Source organism: Seriola dumerili, unplaced genomic scaffold (genome assembly GCF_002260705.1).
Source record: "Seriola dumerili isolate Sdu_G_001 unplaced genomic scaffold, Sdu_1.0 BDQW01000110.1, whole genome shotgun sequence".
NCBI classification, from domain to species: Eukaryota; Metazoa; Chordata; class Actinopteri; order Carangiformes; family Carangidae; genus Seriola; species Seriola dumerili.
In genome coordinates this window covers 11,798,245-11,814,318 of record NW_019174365.1, presented here as the reverse complement: position 1 = coordinate 11,814,318, position 16,074 = coordinate 11,798,245, and the positions used below count along the sequence as shown (strand labels likewise).

The 16,074-nt window shown below is 42.7% G+C and overlaps 1 protein-coding gene across 1 annotated transcript in view; it reads left to right on the top strand.

The window, feature by feature from the left end:
* LOC111223014 (ephrin type-A receptor 7-like) overlaps positions 1 to 16,074 on the top strand; it is a 164,858-nt gene that overhangs the window by 135,541 nt on the left and 13,243 nt on the right. Inside the window, exons 7-10 of the mRNA XM_022746973.1 lie at positions 1,053 to 1,150; positions 1,295 to 1,365; positions 3,298 to 3,406; positions 12,912 to 12,967. Of these exons, the coding sequence (XP_022602694.1) occupies positions 1,053 to 1,150; positions 1,295 to 1,365; positions 3,298 to 3,406; positions 12,912 to 12,967 (334 nt within the window). The remainder of the gene's footprint in view (positions 1 to 1,052; positions 1,151 to 1,294; positions 1,366 to 3,297; positions 3,407 to 12,911; positions 12,968 to 16,074) is intronic.

Genomic DNA, 16,074 nt, shown 5'->3' with positions numbered 1-16,074 from the left:
TGCTGCCAAGAAACCGCTGGCTCACATAGACAATTGGTGAGAATTTCACTTTGACATTCTCACCGTTTTCTGTCTAAATGTCCGATAACTAATTGCAATGCTAATTTATCCTGAGTCTATAAACTATAACCACCGATGTCAACCTAATGATCACCACAATCATTAGGATTCACCCTCTGGACTTCATGGGCTTCCGTACCAAAAATTTCATGGCAATATTTCACTGGTGTGTGGCTAAAAAGCAATAAAGATCGCACATAAAACACATGCAGCTCCAAATCCTCACAACCACATGCAAAGTAGCGTTGTGCAAAAATGGACACACTCAGAAACATACTCAACTCACTTTGCCACGATTATATCTTTGCTACCGTTGCATGGAAATCAAGTTTATCATAAAAGCTGTGATACAAGCTCAGCTTTAATTGGTGTGGTCTTGTTGAAATGCAGAGGAAAGACATTCTAAGATCCAATAAAAGAGTATTTGTTGAAAAAAAAGGCAGAGATGGGAAATTGAATGCAGCGAACAGGCAAAAACAAACAGACAACAAGAGAAGTAATTATGGTAAAGTGTGTGTCACTTACTCTCTGCCCCCACCATGCCCACTTGTGCAAGGTGTATCTCATTCCCCCAAGGGGGAGAAACAGATGTGATTTATTTTCTAAAGACCTCTCTAATGAATAGAGTCATTCTTTTATTACTGTCTGGATTTTTCATTATTGATTTCCAAAGCACAGAGAGATAGTAATTTATTGAAAGCAGGTGAAAGAAGCCTGACTCCTAAACTTGGCCTGGACTCTTTGAAACTTTGTCTGATTCTTTGAAATACTGTTCCATACTATTCCTCTCTCTCAATAAATGAAACATCACCTAAAGCCCTTGATTTGGTTAAAAAAGAATTAGTCTCACACGTCCCCCAGCATTACAAACTGTGTCTGGAAAAGGAACAAGGAGTCTCGCAAATGGATTCCACCTACTCGTCTCACTCCTCCTCCTGTGTTCTCCCTGTCTTTGTTTTCTCTGTCTCTCACTTCACTTTCTGTCTCCGCAGGAACAAAAGGATCAGAGTTATTCCACTGTGAAGACCGCCGCCACGCGGATCAGTGTCAACAACCTCAAACCTGGCACCACATATGTCTTCCTCATCCGCCCGTTCTCCACGCCAGCCTCCTCCTCATCCCTGTCCTCCTCCCCGCTCTCATCCTCCTCTTCCTCATCCTCTGCCTCCTCTTCCACTTCCTCCACCTCATCTTCCTCTTCTTCATCATCCTCCTCTTCGTCATCGTCCTCCTCCTCCTCCTCGCCGCCGCCCATCGACTACGGAGCGTACAGCGCTCCCCTGGAGCTGCAGACACTTGGCGAGTGTAAGTAGCCGTTTTACGCCTCCTCCTCTTCTTCTCCTCACTTTCCCTCCTTTCTCCTCACCCCCTCCTCTCAGCACCGCCAGGCAGATTGGGATAGGGGGTTTGTGTAGGCACCTGGCCAGCCCACACAATGAGGCGTGTTGCTAGTGTGAGGGAGATAGGGAGAGACAGTGAAGGGGATTTGACTGTGTCTGAGATTATGTGTGAAGATTTGAGATTTTACCAGTAAACTGTGAAACCGTTCTTCTTTGTGCAAGTTGATACTGTGTCCCTCGGGCCACCTCAGGGTCTGGTTGGGACTCGTTTGTGTGTGTCTTTGTGTCTTTGTGTCTGTGTGCGTTTCATGCCTTGTACTTGTCATGAATTCTTTGGTTTGAACTTTTTATAAACACGGAAAAGGGATTTGTTGAGCATTCATAATCTTATAGTACTGAGCACCTTCACACCATTTACACAGATTAACTCGCGTGAGAGCTGCCCTGCACAACCACTATCTTCTAAAGTTGGCCCAAGACCAGCTCCTAGATCATTTATTTCTTTTTAAGCAGAGGGGGTTGCATGCTTCTTTGGTGAGAGGTCTTAGTTGAACAGTAACTTTTTGGATGATACATATTCAGTTCTCTACATTTGCCTCAGGCTAGACCAAGTGTCAAATAAAAGATGACCTGATACTCTTACAAGGCATCACCACAGCTACCTCTAGTGGTCGTGTAAAAAATGCAGGACATGACATTTTTAAAAAATATTAAAAATACATCATCATCAACCCTAATCACCTGATCATGGCATTCACCAATTGTCAATTGAATAATACATCAAAGCTGGGGTAGGTAAAAAAAATAAATGAATAAAGATGCCAGAATTTGAAAATACACACAGCCGTAAGCCTTTGGCTGCAGTTCGCAGAAGGCTAAACTATTAGCGAAATTCAACTGGGTCATGGGTCATGAGCCAGATTTTTCTAAACCCTGAAAACGGAAAACAGTCTTTGTTCTCAGACATCTTGAACTACAATATGCTGCAAGGTGGTTATAGAATTTTTGCCCATTAATGCAAAAAAGTAACCGCCTTCCCCAGCTTTAAGCGAGTTTAAGTATTTGTAGGTTGATTGTAAGCAAATAGTTGGCAGGTGCACAGCTGCTATAAAGAGGGGAAAAACTTTACGAGCTCACGTTCACATTTTAATATATACTCTTTGGTGAGTGTTTCCATTGTGATGCTGAAGATTACTGTTCATACGTGTCAAGATGATTACTGGCTAGTGCATTGTCTGCTGCGTCTCAGGATATTATCAACTTCTGTTAAGGTAACCTTGGAAACAGCAGTTGACAGAACAATCACTGCTTCTGATAAAAGTGCAGATGATTACAAGCCTCAACTAGCAAACTGGCATCTGAGAAGGAAGGTAATGTAATGCGACTGAAAGCTCTCCAACAACTACTAAATGGACCTTTAGATGAGATTGTTTCATCAATGACTGTAATTCTGATTCACTGCTACAATCAGTTTCACCACAACAACAAGAAGAACAAAAATATATTGTGTGTAATGGCGACACAAGGTGTCATATTATTTGTGTTCCTTTGAGTCATTTTAAGTGAAGCATACGGTTTGTAAATGTTTGGTACAGTGTAATGTTGGTGGGTGAAGTGAGAATATCAATGATGGGAAGGTTGTGAATTTCTGAAACAGGAAAATGTCAGTTTACCCTCCACTCTTACCAAATTAATTTGTCCTTTAAGGTCATCGCCTTGTTATTTGCTCTCATCTCCTGTTCTTGTTCACACTTCAAATACCGTAATTGAATATATGTGCACTGCATGCCGGTGTGTTAAAGCGTGTGACGATGAGCCTGTACAGTGGATAAATACCGCTGTGATTTTTTTTTTGCCGAGTGCACTCGGTGTAACTACCGTGTCTTGTCATTTCCAGTGGCACTGGCGTCCAGTGAACAGAACCCAGTGGTGATCATTGTCGTCGTGTCCGTTGCCGCCCTCATCATGCTGCTCTCCATGGGAGTCGGACTGCTCATCTGGAGGAGGTAGATATGAACACACAGATGGAAATGCACATGCAAATGATTAATTCACTGCTTCCTGTGGCTCATTCTGTCATTCCCAGATTTTAATACCTTTAGCATGCTGCACAAACACACGCTGTCATGCTCATGTGCACAAATACTCGCTGCTCCATTATAATCCAGATTACAGTAATCCAGTGATAGGAGGAGTTCCTCTTTTAAAGGAAAGTGCAGTGACGGCGAGCGAATGGTTGAAATTACAGGATCACCTTTCACCCCCAACACAGTTTCATATGCAACATAAAGAAGTCGGCTTGATAATGGTGCTGTCTGCACTCAGAGGAAAACGTTGGCAGGGTCAAAACCTCTTTTTTTTGTTTTGGAGGGGAGCTCATAGTTCTTTGCCAGAGTGAACAGGGAAACATTTTTTCACCAGATTTTCCAGTAAAGATCTAAAGATGAGTAAAGATAGCTGGTGGCAAATTGATAGATTCACAGGTGACCACACTGACTTTCTGCACCGGTGCCGTGTCTTTGTGTCTGTGTGTTTACCCACTGCTCAGTCCTCATATAAAAAAAATTCTTTCAATCTAGAGAATTTTGTGTCGGTAGGAACAGAGCAATCAGACTCCAGCAGTTGGGATGGGTACCGAGCCCCGGTATTGAACGGGCCCCAGGGCTACATTATTCAAGACCACAGTATCAAAAAGCTCCGAGCTTAATGGTTCTGCTATAGGTACTGGGGCTGGATAAACGTTATCTTGCACATTTATTTCACCAAATATCCGTCTATGTATGATAGATTTTCACTATTCTCACAGAAGACGACAGATCTGTCTCTCTGTCTCTGTCTGCCTGCTGTTTGTGTGAGCGGAGGGCAGGGGGCGGGGCTGTTGTTCCAGTGAGACACACACACACACACACACGCACACACACACACACAGACAGTGCAGCGCAGACACCAACTCAAGCTCGCGGCCTACCTTTATAGATAACGATGGCGGAGAGAACCAAACGGTCCAAAGTGTGGCTCTACTTTACTAGAGTGGATGCAAACACAGCCCGTTGTCACAAGTGTGACAAATGTTTTGTTTGTTCAAGTTTTTTTTCTTCCTCAAAAAGTAGCGATAAGAGTACCGTTAAAGTACCGGATCAATAAGCAGTATCGGTATGAGTAGTAGTACCTGTAAAATCTTAACAATACCCATCCCTGTCCAGCAGTCAGTGTAAGAAGCTTTGTTTCTCTATCTCAAATAAGTCAGGTACACACCTTGGCCAAAATACTGGGTCAGTTTGGGTTCATTTGAAAATTAATGTGTGTGAATTTAGCTGTGGCCCTTAATTCTTAAAATTAATTGACGCAAGCCTGTATCAGCTATGATAGGTTGATTTTCAAAACAGTTGTAGCACACTTCCCTGAACCATTAAATTGGTTTTTACATTCTCAAGCGATTAGTGGACATTGCTGCATGTTTTCCAGCAATTACAGAATTAATGCTACAGTAGTACAGTAGTCAGTCAACAGAATTGCAGCTGAATAGCCACACGGTGGCATTAGCATTACCCATATTTGACCACTTCAAAATTAGAAATCAGTGCAGGCAGTGGTCCAATACAACTTAAGACAATATTATTCAAAATCAGTGCAGAATGGCAACACCTGCCAGACTTGAACCTCTTCTACAGTATAGACTATTTTCACTTTTGTCAGTTTTCACATAAATGAGTTTGAAGTTTATGATATTACTAAACTACTAAAGTCCTACAAAGTCGAACAATCAAGTGAACAACTGCTCAGTACACTCTGTATTTCTGCTTAAAGGCGTTTTAATGTGTGTTTTATTGTCTTGTTTGTTGCTCTGTCCGTAACTTGCCATATACCTACTCAGATGTTTTATTCAGCTGAGCTGATAAATGGGAGGGGTAGTGCACTTCTGCTCGCCGTTCCAACCACTTTGCTCTTTGACTCCTGTCCAGTTCTATATTCTGCCAGCTCGCCTCACACACGCCCACTCAGAAACACACACACACACACACACACACACACACACACACACACACACACATAACTCATACCATACGGCACATCACACATGCAGGCAAATGAAGAAGAAGCACATATCTACTCCCACACAATTAACACTCATGCACACATGGCTAGAAACACAATTGTTTTTTTTTTTTTAACAATTCCATTTGGCTGGCATTCAACTGATGTCTATCCAGGGAGACTTTCGGATTCACTGTGGAAGCATTTGTCTGCATAGATTGCGTGCATTCTCTCTTGCTTTCCTCTATACACACACACACACACACACACACACACACACACACACACACACACACAGACACACATCAGTGCCACCTCTCAGCCAGATAAAGTAAAACATTCCTTTCCCACAGGTAGGCGTACCTAAAGAGGGGATTGTGATAGAGAGACCACCAGACCAATTCCAGATACACTCTAACAGCGCAATGATGGAGCCAATCAGGTGTAGAAATGAGTTCTGTTCATTCACAGCAGCACCACGCAAGCCGCATGCTGTCAGTCAAGCGCCTATAAAGGAATAGATGGGAATAGATGAACAAAGACCACGTGAAGGCAACAGCAAAACACAGAATATGCAAAAAATGTGCTTACTCTCAATACACACACATAAGTATTTAAATACATTCTTGTTTTGAGAAACGGCAGCATCATCCCCTCGTGCACGGTAGTGAATAATTATTCTTATCTTTCCCTCCTTTATTTCCATCACTGCGTTCATTGCAAGTGGTCTCCATTGTTCATCACTGCTGGACCATTAACTTGCTCTTTATGTTTTGCATTGAAACAAAGAGAGAATGGCTTGATGCCTCAATTACTATGCTCTCATGTTTGCAAAGACAGCCAGCTCTCGGCTACTGGCTGCAGGGTCTCAGTTACATCGATATGCCTGCTCACACAGACACATGCAAATGAGTCCCGCTGCACACACATAAAGGCACGGACACAGGCGGTCGCACGCACTTATGGCACGCATTTCCATTTATGGATACGCGCTGGGATGCTTTGCACAGTCCTCGAGCCCACTTCATCAGGAAATCTGGCTTCATTTCTCACTTTTAATGTAAAGTATGTGTCAGCAGCTCTAAAATGTGGGTATGGTTTTTTTTTTTTGTTGTTGTTGTTTTTAACCTATTCTGTTCCTGTCGCTATTAAAGTCCTAAAAACATACAGAGCTAGTGATGAGATGAATAAGCATGTGTCGACCTGCCCGCACAGCAACAGGAAGCGACATGGTCCAATTTCCAGTATCTTTATAATGCTGAGAGTGAACTGATTAACCCTTCAGTCGAACAACAGAAAATGAATCAGCAACAATTGTGATAATCGATCTTTTAAGCAAAATTGGTAAAAAAAAATCTAGAGATTCCAGCTGCATAGATGTCAAAGTAAATGTTTTTTTTAAACTGTTTTTTTTTTTTTTTTTTTAGTATATTTTTTTGGGCTTTTTATGCCTTTATTGATAGTGCAGTAGAGAGAGACAGGAAATGGGGAGGCAGAGAGAGGGGGAATGACATGCAGCAAAGGCCATCCAATGCGGGACTCGAACCGGGGCTGCTTAGACCACTACGCCACACGACGCCCCTTAAACTGTTTTTTGATAGTAAATCGAATATGTTTGGGTTTTGGATTGTTGGTTGGATTAAACAAGACATTTGAAGGCATTACTTAGGACTCTGGCTGACAAAACCTCAGTAATTATTCTCAGCTTGGCCTCTGTGACAGGAACACTCAAGAAAAAGACATCACATCATCAAACAAGAGGTGCAGAATCTTAAAACGCATTTCCTAGTGAGCCACAGCTTGATATTTTGGCTCTTCAGGTTAAAAGTTACAGTGACGTACTTGGAAAATTATTCAGTAGGAATAATGTAGGGAATAAAAATGGACTGATGGGACAAAAAGGAGAAATGAGTACTTTGTATTTTCCTCCCTTTTAAACTTTATCTTGACACTGTATCCCATCGTGTGTCCACACATACACGCCCACATGCACAAACACACACACACACACACACACACACACACACACACACACACACACACACACACACACACACACACAGAGTCCATTGGTGCCTGACAGAGTTTGATAGAGCCAGAGTTCCAGGGCATTGCCCAGACATTCTCCAGGAAGCCCAGGCTTGACTGGTCAGTGCAGTGGGATTGTTTACCCTTCACCGGCCACACCAGCATGCATGTGTGTGTCTTGATGATTGAGTGTGTGCATGCGTGTGTGCGTGTCTATGTCCGGTGAGTGAGTTACAAGTTATCTGGAGCAGGAGATGGAGAGGAGATCAAGAAGAAAGGAAGAGGCGGGAATTAAAGCAGAGGGTCATTTCATAGGGCCACTGACTCTTGGCGACACAGTGACAGAAAGTGGGATTCGAAGGGGGGAAAAGAATGAGAGGAGGGAGAGACGGGTAGGCCAAGAGAAAAGGTCTCCAGCACAGTGGTGTAGTTTCCTGTGTCTTGTACAGATCAGTGCTTCCATGTCTCAGAAAGCCCCCCCACCATCAGACGCAGACATCCTCCATATTAAATGTGAAAGTTGCCATTCCAAAGGGCTCTGTATCAGTTTGGGAAATATGTTGCCATTTATTATTCATCATTTACAGGTGAATAAATCATGAATTTGTTTCTAAGTATGGACCTGTTAATATTCTTAACCCAAACCTAGAACTATAATATTTTGCCTTTGTGCAAGAGAGGCTGTAGATTAAAAGAAAAAAACATGCACCGTGGAGGGAAATGCTTCTTTAGTCAGCAGGAATCACTCTGTTTTCAAGAAGCAGCGCTCAGCAGTACAAGAAAACAAATGTATCACCGTTCTTAATCTCATAAACTAGAGTCACACTAATGGATAAAACCTATTATGGATAAAAGTGAAAGTGGCTTTGTAAAATTCCCTAATTTTCCATGTATTTCGCCCCACATAAGTCTCTTCTGGCCTAATTCGTCTCTGCCTCACTTTACCTGTCAGCTCCTCTTCCTGCTCTCTCACCCATTATTCATGTTATTTCCATAACTGCACTTTATTTTAGAAGAGAATTCAGGTATGGAGAGGATAGAGTCTGCAGTGAATAGGCTTCATTTACATGACATCCCTTCCCTTTTTTTTTTTTTTTTTTTTTTTTTTTCAAACTTACCCCCTTAAAAATTAAAAAGTTCACTCCTGAAAACATGAGCGAGGGGGCAAAAGTGTGAATGTGCTGCACATAAGAAGAGTAAGGTTAGAGCTAATTTTGTCTGCCCAAATCATGCTGACAACTGTTGCTGCAATTACTATGATGTCATCTAAGGAAAACATGCTAATTCTTACAAAAAAAAAAATTTTCCCAAATGTTCTCCACAAACATACTGAGCTGTAATTAGTTAGTGTACAAATCAGTTACAAAGTTTTGTGCATTGAGAGGATACTTCACCTTGCACGGTTCCTGTTTAAAGATGGGTTCCATAGGAAATATATCACAAAATACCACAATGGATGTCTTCTGATGTTTCTGCGTCCCAGTGCCGTTCTCCATGCTAAGATGGTGTGTAGCCAATGAATAAAAACTAAAATAAACTAAAAATAAAAACTATGATTAGATAATAAGTACATAAACAAACATACAAAAATGAACGTTTGCCCAGTTAGCCATTAAGTCAGTTTAAAGGATAAGATAGATATTATATATTAATATTTTATATTTTTCTTATTGACAACAAATCCCATTAAAAGACCAAAACCCAACAATGAATTGATCCTAACAGATACAGGTACGCAGTCAAAGCGTGACATAACTTATTCCTCTGTGCCATAAAGATCCATTGTTTTCCAAAAACTACTAAAAACACATCAAGTGAGCCACATTCGCAGCAGCAAGTAGTGCCTAGCAAACGCAGTATTTTCTAAGAACTTGAGTGCCCAGCTGTTTCAGGAAATCATTAAGTTTCTTTTTGCTTTTAAACTAAAGCATATATTTTGGCCCCCTGTATGAGATTTACACCTTCAGTCGCAGGGAGTGGGCTTGGAGCAGAGAGCCACAGACGGGCGAGGAGAGTTGGAAAGCGTAAAGACACAGGACTGATGCATTTGTTGGATTTTACTTCTGATTTGTTGACAGTAACAACAACATAGAATAAGACTGATTTCATCCTTTAACTTTTTCCCAAGACTTTGCTATGCATAAAGATAGATATTGAGAAAGTGTTACTTTTTTATATATTCATTACATCCATGCTTTCGAAAAAAAAGAAATGCGCTTTGAAAAATCTGTAAATGACAAAACTGAGATGAAAATTTGTGCCAAAATCAACATTTGTTAAGAACCAGTTGACAGTGACAGAATTTGGCCAGGATCTTCAGTGTTTTGACATCCACACGTTCCCTTCTGCCATCTGGTTCCTCAGAAGTGTGAAATTTCGGTCCAGAATTATAGTCAAAAGTATTAAATTGGGACCAATTTTTTTAGGGGAAAAAAAGCAGATATGTTTTCATAGTAAAAATCATGTATGACTATTTCATCATTTTTTGCATGTTTTTTTGGCCGCGTCCACCATAGTCTAATGATTCCAGTGATTAGATTTGAGAGAAAGGAATCAATCAATCAAACTTTGTGTTGACTGATCTTTTTTTTTTAAAGTAATTTAAAAAAAAAAAAAAAAAAAAAAAAAGGGGAGGGTTTTCATTTGCCCCCCCCCCCCCCCCCTGTTTTCTTCCCAGCAGTGTCTGCTCGAGCTCCTCCAATGTAACTCCTGCTAGTGTGGTGCTGCTCTCGACCTCCTTCTCCACTCTTCCTCCTCCTCCTCCTCTTCTTTCTCCTCTTCCTCCCTTCACACAGCTGATGCCCAGGTACACTGGCATGTCTGCACTCCCCTCCTCCTCCTCCTCAGCCCTGCTTGTTCTTTTTTTTTTCCCCGTAGTTTCTTTCTTCTTTCATTTCCCCAGTGGTCCTGCCATCTCTTCCCTCCTTCTGTGGTTTCTTTTCTCCTTTCTCCAGCTTCTCTCATACTAAGAGAATGATAATAAGCCAAAAACCATGTCTCTCTTTTTTTTCTTCCATTCTTGTCAAGCTGTTTGGCCCAATTCCATTTTATACCCTCAGTACTGCACTCTGCCACGATACCAGATGAACTTAAAAATGTGATGGAGACTGTTACTGTTGAATTCATACCCGAACAGAAGCCATTCACCAAAAAGAACTACTTTGCATCTGCTATTTCATTTTTGTCACATCTGTGACATTTCAAGAGGTAATGGAAATGGTATCAAGTCATGGGACTTTGCCTTCATGCAGCCCTGCCAATTATCCTTCCTCTTCCTTATTTCCTCTCTCCAAGGCTTACTCGCCCCCTCGTCTCCTTGCTTCCTTCATATCACTCGACTTGTCCCCTTAAATCTGTTATTTCCGTGCATCTGCTTGGTGTTTTGCTCATTTGCCTCTTGTCAGTCCCTTAACTCATCCTGCGGTATATGTCTCAGCTGCAGTTTTCCATCACTGCCTTTGCTTCCTTAATCTGTAGCATCCGTTCTCATCCTGCACTCCTCCCTACCATCCTTGCCTCTTCCTCTGCCCCTAGCCGTGTACTTTATGGGCTGTGCTGTGCACCTCTTCAACTGTTTCTCCTTCCTTGCATACCCTTCTGCCCAATTATCCTCTTACTCGTAACCTCTTATTTTCTTGTCACTTCCTCTGCCTCCTCATCTGCCCGACTTCCTTTACATTTTCTCCTCAGTGATTTATCTCCCGCTTTGCCCTCATCCCCTTGCCATGTTCCCCATTTGCTCCCTTACCTCTCCTTTCCCCCTTCACGTCTATTGCATCTTGTTTCTCTTGGTACCGTCGTGCCCTCCATCCAAATCTCCCTCCCGTTCTCTCCCCCTCGCTCCCTATCCGCTGTGCTCCCTTATCTATTAATTCTTGTCTCCTCTCCCCTGTCTGGTATCTCCTGCCCTTAGGAGCTGTTGCTGCATGTGTCTGCTGGTGTCTTTTGACAGACAGGGCCCTGACCTTGTCTCAGACCCTGCTGCTGCACAGGCTGAGGGATGTGTCAGCCTGCACCCTCCGTTACGTCTCCTCGCGTGAACACTCACAGGGACGTGCACATGCAAAATAACATAGTCCCGTAAACGCATGCACGCGGCGTCAAATGCCACGCATAAATATTCAGCCGTGCATACATGTAAAGAAGCGAACACGAGCTCCAACACACACACACACACACACACACCTGAAACATATGTCCGTCAGGCTCTCTGTGAACCCCCTCACGGCTGTTTGTGGGTTCTGTGTGAAGTGCTGATGTGTTCTGACATTCAAATTAACACATGGCTCACCGAGCAGATATATTTCACTCAGACACACAAATGCACCACACGCGCCCAGGTCTATAGATACCTGCAACATTGATTTTTTTATGTACACAATTGTGCACCTCAAGTCATTTGACACTGCAATTGTAGCTTCTTTGCCAGACTGGCCGTGTCTATTTTTGTTGAAAACCTGACAACCAGCCACTGTAATTATGTTCCGTGATCATTTGTCGATATGATGCCTGCAGATATAAATGCACATGTATCATACAGGTGAAAAAACCTACAGTTTATTAACTAAAAACATGAAAAGAGTTCTTCAGAATGTAGCGGGGGGGACCTTATATACTGTATATATAGGTCGCATTCAGAATATATTCTATCAGCAACCTGTTTGTTAAAAGAATCTCAGATGTAGTATAGATTTTACCATCAAGACTTTCTTCAATTCCTCGGTTGTATCCCTCTTGTCTTCTTTTTTCCTCCATCTTTCTAATCCAAGTCAGCACGCAGCTGGTCATCCAGAATGTCTGCTCATCACTTGTTAATCTGTCACTTACAGTACGTGTGCGTGTGTCCCTGTGTGTTTTTGTGGATTGCGCGAGTGTGAGTGTAAAGTGCCAAGTTTTCCTCTAAGCCGAAAAGCCATCAGCAGTCAGATCATAGAGAGCTCTCTCCTCTCTAGACCCCCTGCGGTGGAGAGGGATGAGAGATAACTGTGTGTGCACATACGTGTGGAAAGTACACTGGCCTGTGTGTGTGTGTGTGTGTGTGTGTGTGTGTGTGTGTGTGCGCTCAACTCTTTTCATAAAAAAAAAAAAAAAAAAGAAAAACTCCCATCAGGGTGAAACAACAATAGCATATCCATTTCAGGCCGATCATTGTGTGTCTGTGACTCGCTCAGTCAAATCAGGCAGGATTTCTACTTATTCAGCCTCAGATTTTTCTGTTGCTCATCAGTGCCATCGCATCAGGGGTCTTTCTGAACGCCTCCTCTCCGTATCCCCTCCATTTCCACTATCAATACTCCTGTCTTCGCTCGCTCTCATCTCACAGTTATTGCACACACTATACAATCTATTACGTTGCCAGATAAACAGGGTGTGATGCTTGTATTTGTTTGTGTCTGCTCAGCTGGGATAAAAACACTGTCTGATGCCGGTCTTTGTTTCCCTTTGTAGACAATGCGGCTACAGCAAAGCTTCTCAAGAGGGAGACGAGGAACTTTACTTCCAGTGTAAGTGACGACGGTGATCACTCTATTTTATCACGTGTGTGTGTGTGCGCGTGCGCGTGTGTGTGTGTGTGTGTGTGTGTGTTCAGACTTTGCGGACAGGGGGTGGGGATCCATCAATACATGCTTTGTCTTTCCTTTTCCATGTGCTGGAATGCATGTGAACACACACATGCCTGTGCATCACAGATGACTGTCGAGGCATGAGGTAGTGCCACGGCATTAATTCTTAATTCTGAGTGCATGCTTAGCCAACTCTGAGCACCCTGACTCACTCCATTAGGTGGTGTGTGTGCGGCTGAGTTTGATGGGGAGAGATTGAAATCAGGAGGAGGGGAAAGATAAAGACCCGGAGATGTGGGCTGTAAAGGGTGGGAGGGGGGAGGGAGGAGGGGAAAAGGGGGGATAAAAGCTCCAGAAAAAGGCAGGCAGCAGCATCAACAGCGGCGACGGCTGATTGCGCTCCCAAAACAGGACGTTAAATGTTGTTGTTGTTGCTGCATATGATGTTGAACAAGGTTGTAAATGCTGTTTTTTTTTAACTCTGCTCACAAAGCTCTCAATAGGCTTTTTGTTTGGCAGTGACAGAATGGAAGTAGTTTGACATATCTCTCCCTGTTTGTGTGAGAGAGAGTGAGCCAACGCTTTGCTAATATGGTGGATGCATGTGTGTTTTGAGCGTTTCCTTGTGTGTGTGTTTGTGTGTGTGTGTGTGTGTGTATGTATGTGTGTGTGTGTACACAATTTTGTGAATTCAGCGTGTGTTTGTGTGTGTGTGTGTGTTCGTGTATGGGGGTGGGTATGCGCGTGTGCATGTGCGTGTGCGTGCTCATTTGCGTTGTTTAATCTCCCAGCATGCTGAGCCCTCTGGAGAGGTTTGGAGCACTATGCCTGATGAATAATGAGCCGAAGCCATGCGGCTGGGAATTAAATCTGCCCAAACAAAGACATGCCAACAGATGACAAGCACGCAATACACACACATACAAACACAAACACACACACACACACACACATACACACACACACACACACACACATTTTTGGCCTGCTTTTCAAACACTCACACCTTTCTCTGTAGATCATGGACACTCGCATAGACAGGCACAAAGACGTTTTTTTTGTTCTCTTTATCAACACACGCTCTTGAGTCCACTTCCTGTTCCGTCACTGCAGACCCAGTACAATACGCTCTCATTGTGCTGCAGGTCTGCCTTGTCCGAGAACAAGAAGTGTGTTTCATGTAATCCCTTTTTTTTTCTCTCTCTCTCTCCTCCCATCTGTTCATCCTCCAAACTCTTAAGACACATTCCCCTGCCCTGTGTTAACGCAGGAGGACAAGGGAAGAGAGAGAAAGTGAATAAATGAGTGTGTGAGTAATAAAGTAGAGGGAAATGGAGGGGAAATGAGTTGTGTGAAGGGCGTAGTATGAGAAGAGTGTGAAGAGGTGAGTCGGCAGAGACAGAAAGACTCATCATAAGTGACACTGCTCAGGACATTAGTTTTATGTTGGAGTATGTGACCTAGAAACATGCAAAGGGGGGGTAGGAGGAAAGGATCAAGACTCATCTACAATCTCCATTAATTGCCCAGTTTTAGATAGCAGCCAGAGTCTGATTGCATGTAAGAGAGAGACAAAGAGAGAAGGTGTCCAGGGAAATGAAGGGAGGAATACGGTAAGTAAGGCATGATGCAGAGTTTATGGCCTTTTGTCTAGGATGAACATATCTGGGGCTGAGTGTGCTCACTCTGTGGTCCACTGAAGATTATGCAGCCAAGTGAGAACATGCTTCAGTTTCCCCTCAATCGCTCATGGCCGTGACACAGTTAACCCTGAAACTAATCACCCACAGAGCTAGTGAGGCGCACATGCGTGTGTGTCATGCGTTCATAGCCGTTTTCAGCCTATATTGTTCATTTAACGTGGCATGTGAGCATCCCCCTCTTGTGTGTGTGTGTGTGTGTGTGTGTGTGTGTGTGTGTGTGTGTGTGTGTGTGTGTGTGTGTGTGTGTGTGTGTGTGTGTATACTGTACAGCTGGTTTTAAGCTACAACAGTGAGTTTGAGAAACCCTATTTGACAGAAAAGACTTCGATCCTCCACTCAGTCCTGGCCTTGAATAGAAAAGGTTTCATTTGCTTCATAATTGGACTTTTGGCTTTATTTATGTATGTGTGTGTGTGTGTGTGTGTGTGTGTGTGTGTGTGTGTGTGTGTGTGTGTGTGTGTGCGTGCATGTGTGTGTGTGTTGGATCAATAAGCCGTTATGAGGCAGCCAGTATAGGATCCTTCAGGTCGATCCGGAGCTGTAATCACATTTCAGAGCCTCGGCCCAGCTTTTGGGAAAACCACCAGGCATTTTCCAGGAAGATCAGCCATAACATGTCATACCAAGGGTCAAAGGTCATCTAATTGAAAACTAAACCTGATTGCTTAATAGTTATTGGCTATCTGCTGGCTAGTTTATTTGCTAGTTGTTAGTGTTCAGTAAATACAATAGGCAGTTGATAAAAAAAAACAAAAAAACAAGTGGCGCGCTGAGAGTGTTTTTGTTGTTGTTTGTGCTGTGTACAGTCAAACAGTTGGGGTCAGTACCACTTGCAGTTCTAAATGTCAGCGTCAATTCCCAATTGTTGCGTCTCATTAATGTCACAGTAGTGATTTTGTAGAGGTCCTGAAATGAGGGAAGGTAATCACTGCCGTTTTTCATTTATGGATTGAACAGAGCAAAATTATTTTATTATTATTTATTTTGAATTTAGAACATTTTCACTGATATTACACCCAGCTGTTGTTTGATAACAAGTTGTGTAGCTCACAATATATCACTTTTATACTTAGTAGGTTATTTATCAAATGTCATATTGTGTTTTGAGGACATATAATTATATTATTTTTAGATATTTTTTCTTGCTGATGTTCCAAAGCTGTCATTTTTTTTGCGAGGCTGGTACGCAAACTCTAACACTAACATCAAAGCAGCAAGCCAACTACAAGTGCCGGGGCACTTAAAGGTTCCTCTGCCTCAGCATTTTACTGTCTATTATGTCCTGTCCCAGTTTCTGACTGAAGACTATATTGTGTTTGTGCGTGTATGTTATTTTGCATATGT